The following is a 16,302-nucleotide window of genomic DNA, read 5'->3' as shown; positions in this document are numbered from 1 at the left end:
TGTTCAAAAACATGTTTTTACTTTTCTTTTTATTGTGCATTCCAATTAATCTCAATCAAACTGCAGTCGAGTTGTTTTGATTAGGTAAAAAAATAAATAAATAAATAATACAGCTAACTCACACAATAAAAACTTGATTACCATAAAAAACACGAATTTTGAAGATTAAAAAAAACAGTTACCCGTTTTTGCAAATAAACTTTTTGTATATTCAAATACATAAATTGGTTTTTATTGTAATATATTATAATAATGTAACTTTTGGCTAGAGGTCTAACAATTGTGGAAGATATACACTTATATATAAACTTGAATCTGTCCGTTTATAGGAATAGTTCGCCCAAAATGTGAAAACATGGACATAAAACAAAGAACAAAGAATAATACACAGAACACGTTAGAATTTTTTTTTATACAGGTTTGGAATGACACACGAATTGAATGTTTTTTTTTTTTTTTTTGTTGTAACTATTCGTTTAATATTTGTTATTTATGAAGCTCACCTTATTAGTGATGTAGTGCAACAGCGCCCTCTTATGGCCCTCTTATCGTGACCAATGAAAACAAACGGTGTTTGCACTTAGAACTCACTATAATGCGTTATTAAGACATTTCTTATTACTGAAACAAGACTAAAGTTTTTTGTTTAAGACTAGTCCATTTATTTGTACTATACTGTACAATCTGAAGTGGCTGGTTTCCTCTGTGGTGGGTGATCTGTAAACCACTCATAGTACACTGAGTTTACCCGCTCTTTGTAACTTTTATTTTTTTCTCTTTTCTTCATCTTTTCAGAGACCTAAAAATAAAGAAAGAGCTTAGAGTGACCTTTGGCATAAACACAGAGGCTTGAGGTTTGACAGCAAAACTGAGAAGTGTGAATCTGCTAAATTCATACCACATTTAAAGAAACATCCGCGTCTGTGACCTTTCAAAACATAACCAATAACCAATGAATAATCAATAATCAAGCTATCTGCATGTCTTTCTATTTGTCAACACACTGCTGTTATTTTTATTTGCTAGAGTGATAATGTCGTTAAATAGGAAAATATTTTACCTCCTCTCCATTCGGTTGTGATTTTTGCCTGTGAAGTTTAAGCAGGAACCATTTTTCATTTTTGTAATATTAAAGTGTTGCATGTTGATTAAGCTGAATGAAGGTTATGTTGGAAGATATAACTTACCTTTCGTTCTGCCGAATATAAAAAAAAAACAAGCAGATACTGAATACCAGGACAAAAACAAAACTCCAAAAGATGGAAAACACGACGAATAATGAAAAGTTGATTAGATTGAGTCTATCAGAAGTATCTAGAAAGAAAGAAAAATAAAGAAAGAATTTCTATTAATGTATATTCTCCACATGTAGCTTCTTTTTTTTCATGATTTTCATGCTATGACATTTATAAGAGCACTGAAAATGTTAAAGTTTAGAGTTACTGCCGTCATTTAATAAATGTCTGTCTTGTCTTCTGTCTCAGTTTAGTTCACAAAGATATACATCAAGTGTCAGCTCACCCTCAGTTTGATTTAAATCCATTGTTATCCATTCATCTGCTGAATTCAAAATGACATCCTACAAAGTAGCACAAGATTAGTAAAAAAAAAATATTCTGCACTAATGTTTTCCTCTCATAAAAAACTAGGCTAAAACGCTTCTGCGCTGTAAATCGATGAAGACTGATATTAAAACTCACCGTCTGGTATCTGCTGCTTGCAGTAGCTGTTAATGCAGTGTGAGCGAGTTCTGCACGTCATGTTGCACTGTGGTTGTCTAAACTCACATTTCCTATCAGCAGCCTCACATAGGAAGTCCTCTTTAAAATTTCACACCCTTTCAGAATTTTAATCAGAAAAGCTTTAGAATAAACAAAACAAGACTTGAAAAGAAAATCCATAATGCTAAAACGTAAAAAAAAAAAAAAAAAAAAAAAAAAAAAAAACATCAAAGGGCTTTACTACTAAGTGTCACACCAAAAAATGGATTTGTTATAGTTGCAGTGAGCATCTTATCTTTATCATTTAATCTTTATGGTTTTCACCTGTCTGTCCATAATGGCATCTTTACCCATGCAAATTGTTCTCAGACTGCTTTGCTTTGTGTAAGTTTTGTAACAGAAATGTTTTAGTAGAAATACAATAATTCACCAAATGACCACAAGAGATCAGCAAAGAGTCTCAGCTTAACCTTGCAAAATGGACTGTTTTTTTTTTAATGTTTTTTTGCAAAAACATGATTTACAGTAAAAATCAAAGTAAAAAAAAAAAATAAATACAATAATGACATCTATAAAAACAAATAGTTTTCTATATAATTTATATGCATATTAATTAATATTAATAGATTTCATAAGCGTAACACATTTTCTACAAATTTAGAAATGTGGTTTAGTATATCTTATTTTTTTATGAGTTAGATGTGTTTGTGTGCGTAAACTCGCTTGTGTTGGAAAGATTGATTTTTTCACGTTGGGATATTAATAAATACTGTCAGACAGACTTGTTGACCACACATGAACTTTTATTGGCTATATCCACAGGTTTCAACTGACAGTCATTTCTGTATAGGTGCGATAAAGGACTACAAGTTAGTCAAAAACAAGTGTTTTTTTTTTCTTCTTCTTGTTAAATAAATCATAAATGATGTGGGGAAAAAAGGCATTGAAACTCACAGTTAAGAACCAATGATCAGATTTATGCTCATCAACTCAGGATCTGATGTGTGCTTTTATGATTCGTCTGTGACCACAGCAGACTGTAGAATGAGTCCTCTGCTGCAGACCCTGTGGTAAAATGTGTCACAGTGGCTGTATCTTTTGCATTTCACAGCTCATGAAACACAAGCTTCTCTAAGAAGCAATCTCATGCTCTTATCTTATCAGTAACAGCCCTCTGTGTTTTATTGTTGTTTCTGCTAACCAGTTCTGAGAAAAGACACAGTGAAGAAATGTTTATCACAGTCACAATCAGAGAAGATAAACCCTTTAATAACTGCTTGAAAAAAAATCTATTTCGATGCTTTTTAAAAAGACATTAGTAACAGTAGCTAAAGAGATGAAATTATCACTATTCCTCAGTTTATGTTTATGGATTTCTTTCTTTTTTTTTACTTCTGTAATTTAATTTATTTGACCTATTTGTGTTATTTAGTATGGGTCCAAGCATCATGTTTGTCATTAAATAATATCATCCACATCCAACATATGGTATACAATATTGGCCTTTCGATTTTAGTTTCATTCAATTTTGTAGGTTCTGGAAAGGTTTACTTCATGGCAGCAACATGAAATCAAACAATTTTACATTCAGTCTAAACTAATATGAAAGTAGTCTAGGAGTAGAGAGGAAAAAAAGAAAAATATTATGTTGACATACCTGTTTTCATAAACACTCATTTGACATGAAATTATACATTTCAGTAAATTCGATGCTATGACTTTGGTAGAACTGTGGGAATGTCTCAAACAAAGGGACAATTTAATTGGTCAGATGTAATAATTCAATAATATAATCAAATAAACAAATCAAAAACCTAAACTAATATTTTTTTTTCTCTCTCCAAATGTAATACTTAATTTTAAGGCATGGTTTAACATATAAGACATGTCTCTGCTGAAAATGAAAAGTCAATAAGGGGGTAAAACTCTTCAAAACATTTCGAATTTTGAAATATCATTAAGTATGAAAATGTTGTTTCCAAAAACGTGAAGGATGTCAGACTGCGGTGACATGTCATGCAATGTTGTTTTATTGTCTCTTGCTGAACAATGCTTTGTGCTGATTGGGCGTGATCTTTTATCATCATCATCATCATGGCTGTATGTGCAGAGACACTAGAAAGAATGTGGCCTACAATCTTTTCTATGGCTAATGTAATTATAACAGATATCGATACGATCTACCCTACAGTTTATGAAATCCAGAGACTCTTAATGTAAGTCCAGAAATAAGGTGTTATGTTAAACGTATATCTTTTAATAGATACTTTATATTTTGCTACTATGAACGACGTGTGCAACTATCAGCATGTGTTTCACCTCAGACATATCCATTACAGTACTATTCACATACAAATCAATAAGCTTGATCGAGTATTTATCGTCATGTATGGTTGAACTTATTGAGGTGAAAAGGATGATGCCCTGATAGTTTTCTTATCAGAATAATAACAAAATATCACATACAACATTCAGCTAATGGCTAGTCCGGAAATGTAAACATCAGAACCTTACTTACGAGTAAAATTCTGGATAGAAAAGACAGCACATATTTAGCTAAATCCCAACTCCTCCCCTACGCAGATCTAGCTGCTGCAGATGTCTAACTTTGGTTTGTTAACTGTTTGATAAAAACAGTACAAAAAATACTGCCGTATTTAAAAAATAATAATAATCAAGCTCTCAGGTTTCCGAATGAAAATTGCACAGCATTATTTTTTTTAATCGTGTTCTTCCTCGAAATAAAGAGCTGGTATTATAAGCGTCGCCGCAGTTGCAGAGAGGCTCTCGTTTTTACTTGCTATGCTTTTTCCAATTCTACAGTTGGTAATGCGGCACTTCGAATCCATTTCTATATTATTTATACCGTCAAGTCATCTGACCTTGCCCGACTGCTGGCCTTGCTCAGGCTGCTGAGCGGCCGCGTGTCTTCTATCGTCTCGCTGGCTTCCACATCTGCTTCAACGGCCAACTCGTCCTCGTATTCATCCCTGCGTACAACTCCTGCCGCCGCGCTTGGTCCTATCACAGTTGTCTGGGCGTAGGAAGGCAGCGTTTCATCATACACCTTAGACACGTCTTTCTTAGGTGCGGTCGACTCGTCCGTTTTCTCCTCAAATGGCTTGTACGGAGCCGGAAGCCGGCCAGCCTCCATTCCCCCTACCTCAGTCAAGGGGAAGAAGTGCGACGTGGCTCTGTCCTCCTCCAGCAACTTGTAGCCTTTGGCTTTCTGGATCGAGGAGGAAGCTATGGAAGGCAAGGCCTTCTCGGCCGCCCCTGGACCCTCAACTTGCGGCCGCACTGGTTTACGGAACACAAAGTGGATCTTTTTCAGGCCCAAATGGCTGATTTCCACAAAGTTGAGGAAAAGCGAGACGCAGGCCACGGCTAACATAAAGATAATGAACACGGTTTTCTCCGTAGGCCTTGAGACAAAGCAGTCGACTGTGTTTGGGCACGGCCAGCGGCTGCACTTGTAGAGCGGCAGGATTCGGAAGCCGTACAAGAAATACTGGCCCACCACAAAGCCTACCTCAAAGAGAGTCTTGAAGATAATGTGGCAGATATAGGTCCTCAAGAGAGTGCCCTCCAGACGGAACTTCTTGCTGCCCTTCGTGCTCGTCTCCTTGGCCGTACGGACGCTTCCCTGATCGGGTGCGATCGGCAGCCTCTCCTCATTTATCTCTTGCTGCCTGTTGAGCTCAGCCTCCTCCCGTTCCTTTCGCTTCTCCTCCATGTGTACATGGTGGACAGCATGGCCCACGTACACCAAAGAAGGCGTGGAAACGAAGATGATCTGGAGCACCCACAGACGAATGTGCGAGATGGGGAAGGCCTCGTCATAGCAAACGTTCTCGCAACCCGGCTGCTGCGTGTTGCACACGTAATCCGATTGCTCGTCGCCCCACACGAACTCCGCGGCCGTGCCCAGGATGAGGATTCGGAAGATGAAGAGGACCGTGAGCCACACCCTACCGATTACCGTCGAATGCTCGTTTACTTCCTCGAGGATGTTGCCCAAAAAGCTCCAGTCACCCATGGTTGACTGTCAGCACTGCGGAGCAAACAAAAGAAAGGTTTGAAAGTGTGCAGAAATGCGAAATTATCTTTCTTTTGTATTAAGAATTTGGGAGTATACTTGATGTAGACTGTCCCAAGGAATATACTGTTGGAAATGTGTTGATAGAATTATAAAAAAAAATCACATTAGTTCTATCAGATGTAGAGATCCAGATCAGATCCAGGCATCTAGAGTTCAAAAGATAATCAAATCGAGACATGACATTTTATATTTTTTCCCACCCTGTCTAAAAATGTCACAAATTCATACATTTCACGCCCGACTCTTAAGAGAAAAAAAAACACCTCAAATTCTCTACAACAGAATCAAATGCAAAGCCAAAGGTGCTCTATAAAGAACAAACAGCAATACAGATAAAGAGTATAAAATGGGCAACTTGCCACAGTAAGAGCTCCAGAGTATTTGTGTTCCCCTTCTCTTGGCACACTGTGGTGTGAAGTGAACTTTTTGCTCTCTGGTTCCCACCTATGGCCTCCAATCCTTGTCGCCCGAGTGAGCAGAAGTGAATCAATCCAGTCTGATGGTTGGTTTTTAGTTTGCTGCAATATTTAAGCTGGAAGCCAGACAGCCTTTATTCAGAGGGCGACACATGGTGACGCATAGTACAATAGGATTCACAAACACAAATGGGAATGTATGTGACACTGGTATTGGGAAAAGGGTCATTTTAAAAGTGTAAACTTGACATGGTGCATGATTCTGAACATACATTTTTAGATTCAGTACACTCACTCGAGTTTGAACTTTATCAATTCGATATTAGAAACTCTTGCTTACTTTTTCCAGAAACATTTGTTCTTTGACTCACAGAAAGTGGTACGGTTGCCTTTATTCAAATTTGTTCATGTAAATTTTTATGGACATACGCTAAACCCATTACAGAAAGTGGTCACATCAAAATTATATATATATATATATCAATCAAGCAAACATTTTTTATTTTATCATACATGGATAATAACACTGCAATCTGGCAAGAGGCCTTTTTTTGTGACAAAAAATATGCATCAGGACATGGCTATAAAAGGCACCATGTTATCATGAAGCCAATGTACACTGAAACGAGTTTTTTTCCCTCATACATTACAATACTAGTCATCAAAAGCACATTACTAGTAATGTAAATATATAACAATTAACATTTAAATTGACATTTGAATACAGTCAAGTTTTACACATGCTTTTATAGCAATATAAAGCCAAAAGAGTCTAATTAGTCAAAACCACAAGCAATAATCCCTCTCTGGACAATGCTTTGGCCTGTGTGGACCACATTTCATCCAACTGGAACGTGCTTTAGAAATAACATCATGCAGAAAGTGTTGCCATTTGTTGATAATGAAGAATGATGTTCAGCGGGTGGTTATGTGAGTGTTTGGTGGGTGGAGACTGTGCATTTGCATATATTCTTTATATTAAACACTAGCAACTCCTCTTCAATATATCACAAGTCAGTGTTAAAAAATGTATAGCTACTATAGACTAAGATTGACATGATAAACCCAATGACCCTATTGCATTTAATATAGACAGAATGAAATACACGAGCAGGAGGATCAACTAAAATACCTCTCTTCTATCATTTTAACACAAAAAAAAGATCAGTTTATTTTAAGATCCACTTTAAAATCGCTATTAACAAACCATTAACTACGACTTTTCCTTCAATAAACTCCTAATTTGCTGTTCATTCATAGGAAATAAGGTAATTGTTAAGTTTAGGTATTGGGTAGGAATAGGTATATAGAATATAGTCATGCAGAATATGTGCTTTATAAATACCAATAAACAGTCAGGACTGCGTTTCCCAAAAACATTGAAAGTTTAAGAACATCATAAATCCATTGAAACCAATGGAGCTACGATCAACTTAAGTTTACGATGCTTATGTAAAACGCATCTCAGTAAATAATAGGCATGCTAATAAGCAACTGGCTAATAGTGAGAATTGGTCCCTATACTAAAGTGTTATCAAAGATAATATTTGGATCATCGATGAAGGCTGAGATTTTTGAATGCACCATGATCATTCAGGACACCAGAATACTTTGTGTGTATATAACAGGGGTGTCCGTAAATGTTTCCAAACTTGTGTTCTGCTTAATTTTTGCTGGTAAACCAGCTAAGACATACGGTTGCCATAAGCAGGGGTTTTCATTTCTGCTCCACGAGGGCCACTGTCCTGCAGAGCTAAGCCCCCTATCCTAATTACTAACATCCGAACCAGCTAATCAGGGTCATCCCTTAACTTAAAACTTCCAGCATAATTTATTGGAGCTGGTTGAATCTGAAACCTGCAGGATTATTGACCCATCTGGAGCAGGATTTGACACCCCTGCTTAAGACCATTCTAAGTATAAACTAGTTTATGCTGGTCCATATGGTTGGTCAAGCTAGTCTCACAGTCCCCTCTAAAACCATCAAAAACCAGGCTGAGAGAAAAGAAGAGACCAGCAGGCCATCTTAAGATGTTTTTTTTTAGTAATCTACTGAACTTTTTGGCAACCAATATAGCCTGACAATAAATAAATCAGATATTCTATCCTATCCTAGTTCTCTTGCATAGACTTTTATTCCTACACAAGTATCTCAACATGCTCTGCATTATGCATCTGACTATGCTGGAGCAAACAGTCCTCATGTTAGCTTGCCCCTGAAGCCTTCATTTAAAGGTGCTACTTGTTGATATTGCCGGCGCTGGCAGCTTAAGCCAGCAGCAGAGTGGTGAATGGGTGTTGAGATTTCAAACAAAGGCATGATGTCATGATGAAGTCCGCTGTGTCCATTAAACGTGCGCACTGAGGCATGAGCCCAGATTGTGCAAATGAAGCAGGCCCCAGGCTATGGCTAATCATAGGACCATCTCTCAAACAAAGTTATCTTACGCCGATCTGCCTACATGCTGTTGCACCACGTTTCCTGCTCCTGTGGGACGATTTAGCTGACAGACATAAAACTACATAGGATACAGTGAAAAGCTAGCATTAGCATACAGGTAGCATTAGCCATTAGCAGGGAAAGAGAAAAGGTTACACATCGCATGTGCTCTCACTCTGTACACAAACAAATGGAGTTGCCGCATAACTTTAGTGAGACATTGTAGCTTTTGCTTTGAATGACTGGGACTTAATCTCACTTGGGATGTGTAAACCCAAGTGAGAATAACAGTAGCTTTTGCAAGGATAGTATTTTTATATCAACGAGCCCTTGCTGAAACTCTGGTCTAAGCTGGTTTATACTTGATAGTGTTGGTCTAGTTGGTGGACTTCCATAGCCAAATGGTTTACATGATATTTCCATTGGTTTTTTTATGGGAGTTTGTGCTATTTAAATTAGATTAGAATCCTGCAGGGAAAACTAATACACCATTCTAGAGACTAACATCCAAAACTGAACAATGACTGGTCTATCCAGATGACATGTTAAGTATTGTTACTGGTTGTACATACTGGGTCACTTAAAGGGATAGTTCATACAAAAATGAAAATTCTGTAATTAATTACTCACCATCGTGTCATTCTGAACCTGTCAGACCTTCATTCATCTTCAGACAGCAAGGGTATTACCACAAACAAGGCTCAGAAACGCAGCAATCATTAAAAAAATCCATCATGTGACATCAGGGTTTCAACCGTAGTTTTACGAGCTATGATTTGAGATACTAACACATACGTAAACAACGTATGCAATATATAGATACACACGGATACATTGTTACGTTCAGATCAAAGCATACACAATGTAAAAACAGCGTATCTGTGTACAATGCTGCTGACACAGAATAGCATGCGAAATGGTGCTAGGGTGACTTGGAAGAGACTAATTGTTGAATAAAGTCGTTCTTTTTGTTTTCTTTGTGCACAAAAAGTATTCTTGTAGCTTCGTAAAATTACAGTTGAACCATTGCAGCATGATATCCTTGCTATGTTTCGGGGGCCTTAATCATGTTAGGATCTTTGCTGTCTATGGGAGGATCAGAGAGCTCTTCGAATTCATCCAAAATATTTTAATTTGTGATTCAAAGATAAGCAAAGTTATTATGGGTTTGGAACAACATGAGGGTGAGTAATTACATTAGGCATTTCCTTTTTGGGTGAACTATCCCTTTAATGTGTTTGTGAGCAATACTAAGAGAATGTACCACATCTTCTCTGTAAATCTGTAAAATGTGGATTTACTTTCTAAATATCTTTCCAGGCTCACACTGAACTCCTGCATGGTTTGACAGTGGTTCCCATCCTCTTGTTCTTCCATGGTAATCCCCATTAATCTCTATTCTAGCGCCAGCCATTTGATGGATCCAATGTGGGTCTCACTTCTCTGTTCTTTGTGCATGCCAGAGATACCAGCTACAATAAGGAGGATTTACCTGATTCAGTTCACTTCCATTCCACATTGGAGACTAAAGAGTGAATGAAGCCTCACTGCAGACTTGTGATACTGTGAATGAGTTTATTAAACTATCCTTAATGTATCTCTGTACGCCACTTTCTAAAGTAGCACCACCACATGGAATACAATGGAGAACACTCTTGGCTAACACCTTAACTACTGGGTTTGGTTGAGCCTTTGTTGTGGATAACAAACAACTTCGATGGGACGCTGTCCAGTCTTTCTTGGTTTCTGGATTGAGCCTTTCTAACAAAGGGCTAAACATCCATTAGTGTTGCTAAATGATTACCTCCAAGAGTCGGAATGACCTGAGAAAAAAAAAAAAAGTCCACATACATAGCATTGGGGTTTTAAATAGTTTAATTTCACGGAAGCATGGTGACAAACAACCATCTAACCACACCCTGACCAAGAGCTCCAGCTTTCCATGGGCTTTTATGCATCACCTACAATACTGAATTGGCAGGAGAAAGGGTGGAGAAAAGGTGATCAATTGTTCTGTCCAAACTCAAAGGAAATGGATATGGGACTTCCTGTGCATGTACACGTTGGTTAGGGTACAGCAAGAGGAAAGAAAGGCCCATGGCAATACAATAGAAAGACGGAGACTGGAGTCTAGTGGCCCTGATAAAGTAAAGGAGGTTAAAATGGGGCGAGGAGATCATCTTGACAATCAGTCATGTTCATCAGCTCAAACCAGAGTTCACTGAGTTCAGAGAGCCTTGTTCTTCAAATGTCGCATTTTGGGATGGAAGAGGGGCAGGGGTTTACAAATCAAATTTATTGCAAAAATTGCCTTTATCCAAGAATCACCCAGTAGATAGAGTACCTGCCCTACTCCTCTTTTACATTTCTATCTCACAATATAGAAGAAAATATCTCTCGCTACTTACGTTGCATCACAATTTTACCTAACACAACATAAAATTATGTTGCAGGTCTTCTAATTCTGCTATTGCTAATTCAGTTAGCAGTTACATTACTTAATTACACAAAAAATTAATTTAACTTTACTCTTGAATTCCAGCAGGTTTTAAATCAGATGTGCTCAAAAATGAGTTAAGGGCCTGGTAGATATGTCTTAATTTCAAGAGAAAGAAGAAAATTCCAATTGAAAACAACCTAAGATCAATAAAACGGTCTAGAATGTTATTAATGCAATTCTTTAGCTAATGTAAATGTACAGATTGTGCTGCAGTCATTAGCAGTTAAATCCAGTTAATGTGGAAATCTACATACAAAGAACAGTGCAGCAGAGTATTGCCAGTAACTTTCTTACAGTTTTCTCACATTGCATGCAACAGTCGTTGCCATGTATGAACGTGTGGCTGTCTGGCTCTTTTTCTCAGCCAGGATTCTGTCAGGGTCGAGTCAGATCTCTCTTTAGCACCAGGTTGTAGAAGGGTCCACTCTCTCTCAGGTGATAACCCTGACGCAAGGGTGTCTCTATCACTTGCTAGCATTATGCAGCTTCACAGTGTCCAGTATAAATAGATAGAGGTGATTTCAGCATCATGATTACTTTAATACTCCCACATAGCAGATGTGCAAAAATAAAACTCAAACAATCAAATATAAAAATAATCATTCTACCATAAATTTGTGTCCATTGACAACAACAAAAAAGTTTATTTTACATAAAAAAACACTCAAAAGAATGATCTGTGTAAATGAGATGAATTTATGTGAACTTACAAAAACTATTTATTCATCTGTTAAAAATAGCTCGGACTCTATCATCACTTTTATTCACAGAAGGCTTTATGTTTTTGTTTCTAATGCAAAGACATTCCTTTTTAAAAAATGGCCATAGCATCTTAATAGATTTTGTTCAAGATTAACTGCACACTTCAACAGCCACTAAGTAACCCAGCAAAAAAATTTATAATAAATAAATTCACTTTTGCCCCTATAATCCTGAAGCTGAGTCTGAATGTCAGATCTGAAAGGGTCCAAGGTATCAGCACAACCATTGTGACGGATAAGAATTTCAATAAAGATATTTGCTGAGTGTGGAAAGCTGCCATCTTTTCTCCATTGTTTTCCAAAAGGTGAATGTGAAAATAAACGTTGACACCAGAACACAAGAGCAGACGGAGACAGACACCAAGAGGTTATTCTGCTTCTTTTTTTTTTTTTTGTCCCTTTCAGAAAAAGCCAACAATATCAATCTGAACACTGCCAATGATTTGTTTGCCATTTGAAAAAGCCTTTTACGTAATAATCCGCTTGGCTGTTAGGACAACAATAAAGGTCAATATGAGGCATAGAAGCATGAAAGCAAAAAATAAAGGAAACGTTTGTCTTTTCATGCACGGTCACCAAGTGGATTAACACTGTCTAGGTGTCTAAAATGTGAGGGGTCAGGGCAGGTCACTATCCTTACAATGGTCCTCGCAATGACTTCAGGGTATAAATAAAGGATGGTTGAAATTCAACTGATATGACTATCACTTTTAAGTGCTATTCTCTTCTTATATTTAATGAACGCGTAAGGTGTGAGCAGAGCTGAGAAGAACTACTTTTGACCTTTAGCTGTTTGAGCAATATATAGCGATGATCTACATTATCATTTACTCCCCACACTGACCTTATTTCAGGCTTATAGGTGGTGTAGTGTGGTTTGGGACACTGTGCCAGAGCTAAATGAAGAGAAAGGCATTTTATCGCTGTCCGTATGACCAGAGCTGATGAGAGAGAGTGCTGTTAGTCAGCGGTGTTGATGACAACTTCAAGTGCCACAGTCACACGTTTCCTTTAGTGGTTCCAGCAGCTCTGGAGACCCATTAAAGGAACAGAAGCTACATTCATTAGTTCTGTTAGTTATACTGATAATTCCAGGTTTTTTAATTGATCAGAGATCTTGAGACCGGTGTCAGAAACCCAAATAAAGGAAGCAAACTCCAGACTGATGTAACTGAACAGTGGCCCAAAGCTAGAGCGGTCACATGGTAGGTCTCTTCAAAACATCATGTGCCTGCATCACTAAAATAAAAGTGAAGGATTATAAAAGAGATATTTGTTGTCGGGTTGGTAGTGTGGCAAGCTACTTTTTAAAAGATTGTGGGAAAAACATTGTAATCAAAGGGCTTTGTTGGATGAGTACGTCTTTGTTCTCATAGAGACCCAAAGGCACCTTTAATAGTTTGGCAGACATTGAAGTATCATGTTGATATTTGTAACAAATTTCTTAGTCTTGATTATATTGATGATACACTGATTATAAACAAAATATCAGTCTAATAATATGAGTCAAATGATCCCCATGCAAAATGGTTTATCTCCAATAGTGTTCAAAAGCTTGGGGTCAGTTTTGTTCTGCAAGGATGCCTTAAACTGATCAAAATTGACAGTGAATACATTTATAAGTATTCTTTTTTTTGTATTTTTTATTTAATTTCTGTTCTTTTAAACTTTCTGTTCATTAAAGAACAGAGGCAAATGCATCATGGTTTTCACGAAAATATTAAGCAGCTTAACTGTTTTCCACAATAATAAAAAGAAATGTATTAACTTGCTTATGACTCATGTAACACTGAAGGCTGGAGTAATGATGCTGAAAATACAACTTTTCAGTGGAAGTGTGGAAGAAAAGATGCACAACCAACCGAGAGAACCGCAGCCTTATGAGGATTGTCAAACCAACTTGATTCAAGAATTTGAGTGAACCCTTCCTATCAGAGCAAGCCACCCAACTTCTTGTCCAAGCTCTTGTTCTCTCCAGACTGGACTATTGTAATGCTCTCCTGGCTCTTCCTGCATGTACTATCAAGCCTCTGCAAATGATCCAGAATGCAGCAGCAAGGGTTGTCTTCAATGAGCCAAAAAAAGCTCACGTTACTCCTCTCCTCATCAGGTTACACTGGCTACCAGTAGCCGCTCGCATCAAATTCAAGGTACTGATGCTTGCCTACAAGACGACCACTGGCACGGCACCAACATATCTAAACTCACTGGTTAAATCTTATGTGCCCTCCAGAAGTTTGCGCTCTGCAAGTGAACGACGCCTTGTGGTGCCATCCCCAAGAAGTTCAAAATCACTCTCACGGACCTTTTCCTGGACTGTGTCCAGCTGGTGACACAGACTAAGACAGACTGGGTATTTATACACAGAAGGATAATGAAGGAACAGGAGACAGGTGAGGGAACAATCAATTACACAACAAGGAGGAAGGTGACCATATAAGGGAACAGGAAGTGATCTGGTGACAGACACCGTGAGAAAGGAGGACATCTAGTGGAACCCCAGGGAACACAACCCAGACACTGTGACAGTACCCCCCCTCTACGGAGCGGCTCCCAGACGCTCCAAGACAAGACACAACACAGAGACCAGGAGGGAGGCGGACAGGTGGAGGCTCAGGGGGAGGGACGGAGGGCCGGAAAAGAAAAACATGGGGACTAAACACCAGAAATGTAACATAAAACAGGGAGAACCAGGAGGGAGGAGGAACAGAGGAGGTTCAGGGGGAGGGATAATAATAATTCCTTACATTTATATAGCGCTTTTCTAGGCACTCAAAGCGCTTTACATAGACAGGGGGTATCTCCTCATCCAACACCAGTGTGCAGCATCCACCTGGATGATGCGACGGCAGCCATATTGCGCCAGAACGCCCACCACACACCAGCTTACTGGTGGAGAGGAGACGGAGTGATGAAGCCAATCAGCGGATATGGGGATTGTTAGGAGGCCATGATGGTCAGAGGCCAATGGGCGAATTTAGCCAGGATGCCGAGGTCACACCTCTACTCTTTTCGAAAGACATCCTCGGATTTTTAATGACCACAGAGAGTCAGGACCTCGGTTTAACGTCTCATCCGAAGGACGGTGCTCGTTGACAGTATAGCGTCCCCATCACTACACTGGGGCGCTAGGACCCACACAGACCACAGGGTGAGCACCCCCTGCTGGCCTCACTAGCACCTCTTCCAGCAGCAACCTAGCTTTCTCAGGAGGTCTCCCATCCAGGTACTGACCAGGCTCAGCCCTGCTTAGCTTCAGTGGGAAACCGGTCTTGGGCTCCAGGGTGATATGGCTGCCGGATGGAGGGCAAGACTACCTGGGGGGAACAGACAACAACAAAACAGAAAACAAGGACACCAGACAGAAGTCCAAGAAGGGCATGTTGAAGCGCCCACCAGGGCAGAGCAGAGGACCACCACAGCCGTGTGGTCAAAGCCAGCGACCTCCAGGGTGGAGCGGAAGGCTGCCACGGCCTTGTGGTGACCGCCAGAGTGCCCCAGGGCGGAGCGGATGACCACCACGTCCTTGTGGTTGCCGCCAGAGTCCCCCAGGGCGGAGCGGAAAACCACCACGTCCTCGTGGTCGCCGCCAGAGTCCCCCAGGGCGGAGCGGACGACCACCACGTTCTTGTGGTCGCCGCCAGAGTCCCCCAGGGCGGAACAGATGACCACCACGTCCTCGTGGTCAATGTCGGGGTCACCCAGGGCGGAGCAGCAGACAACCCAGTGACTTGACTTGGCTCTGGAGGGTACACTGGCCCCTGACTCGACTCCGAAGGATCCACTGGCATCTGACTCGACTCTGGAGGGTCCGCCGGCACCTGACTTGACTCCGGAGAGTCCACCGGGACCTGACCCGACTCCGGAAAGTCCACCGGGACCTGACCCGACTCTGGACTGTCTGTGAAGACCTGAGGCGCCTTGGCTTCGGGCACTGTCTCTGGAACAGTCTCGGGCACCGCCTCTGTAACGGCCTTGGGCCCCGCATCGGGAATGGCCTCGGGCACCGCCTCGGCCTCCGGAACAGCATCGGGCACCGCCTCGGCATCGGGCACCATCTCGGGAACGTCCTCCTGGACGGCAGCAGCCCGCTCGAGAACGTCCCCCTGGAAGGCAGCGACCATCTTGTGTTGTGGCGCTGGGCTGGCGGCCATCTTGTGCTGTGGCTCTAAGCTGGTGGCCATCTTGTGTTGTGGCGCTGGGCTGGCGGCCATCTTGTGCTGTGGCGCTGGGCTGGCGGCCATCTTGTGCTGTGGCGCTGGGCTGGCGGCCATCTTGTGCTGTGGCTCTAAGTTGGCGGCCATCTTGTGTTGTGGCGCTGGGCTGGCGGCCATCTTGTGCAGTGGTGCTGGGCTGACGACC

General features: G+C 40.3%; 1 protein-coding gene and 1 long non-coding RNA gene across 2 annotated transcripts; both read right to left on the bottom strand.

Annotated features, from left to right (window-relative positions):
* Positions 1-1,183: 1,183 nt before the first annotated feature.
* On the bottom strand, positions 1,184-1,920 carry LOC127949677 (uncharacterized). The gene is made up of 3 exons (XR_008152418.1): positions 1,701-1,920; positions 1,522-1,579; positions 1,184-1,314 (listed from the first exon to the last, which is right to left on the bottom strand). It is a non-coding gene; the product is annotated as an uncharacterized LOC127949677 (long non-coding RNA).
* A 1,903-nt stretch (positions 1,921-3,823) lies between these two features.
* On the bottom strand, positions 3,824-5,770 carry gja8b (gap junction protein alpha 8 paralog b). Its single transcript, XM_052545026.1, has one exon. It carries the CDS (start codon positions 5,758-5,760, stop codon positions 4,582-4,584), a length of 1,179 nt encoding a protein of 392 aa, XP_052400986.1. The 5' UTR covers positions 5,761-5,770; the 3' UTR covers positions 3,824-4,581.
* Between the last annotated feature and the right edge of the window lie 10,532 nt (positions 5,771-16,302).

This window comes from Carassius gibelio, chromosome B1, assembly GCF_023724105.1.
Source record: "Carassius gibelio isolate Cgi1373 ecotype wild population from Czech Republic chromosome B1, carGib1.2-hapl.c, whole genome shotgun sequence".
Taxonomy (NCBI): domain Eukaryota; kingdom Metazoa; phylum Chordata; class Actinopteri; order Cypriniformes; family Cyprinidae; genus Carassius; species Carassius gibelio.
The sequence above is the reverse complement of the archived record's forward strand: the minus strand, read 5'-3'. Positions and strand labels throughout refer to the sequence as shown.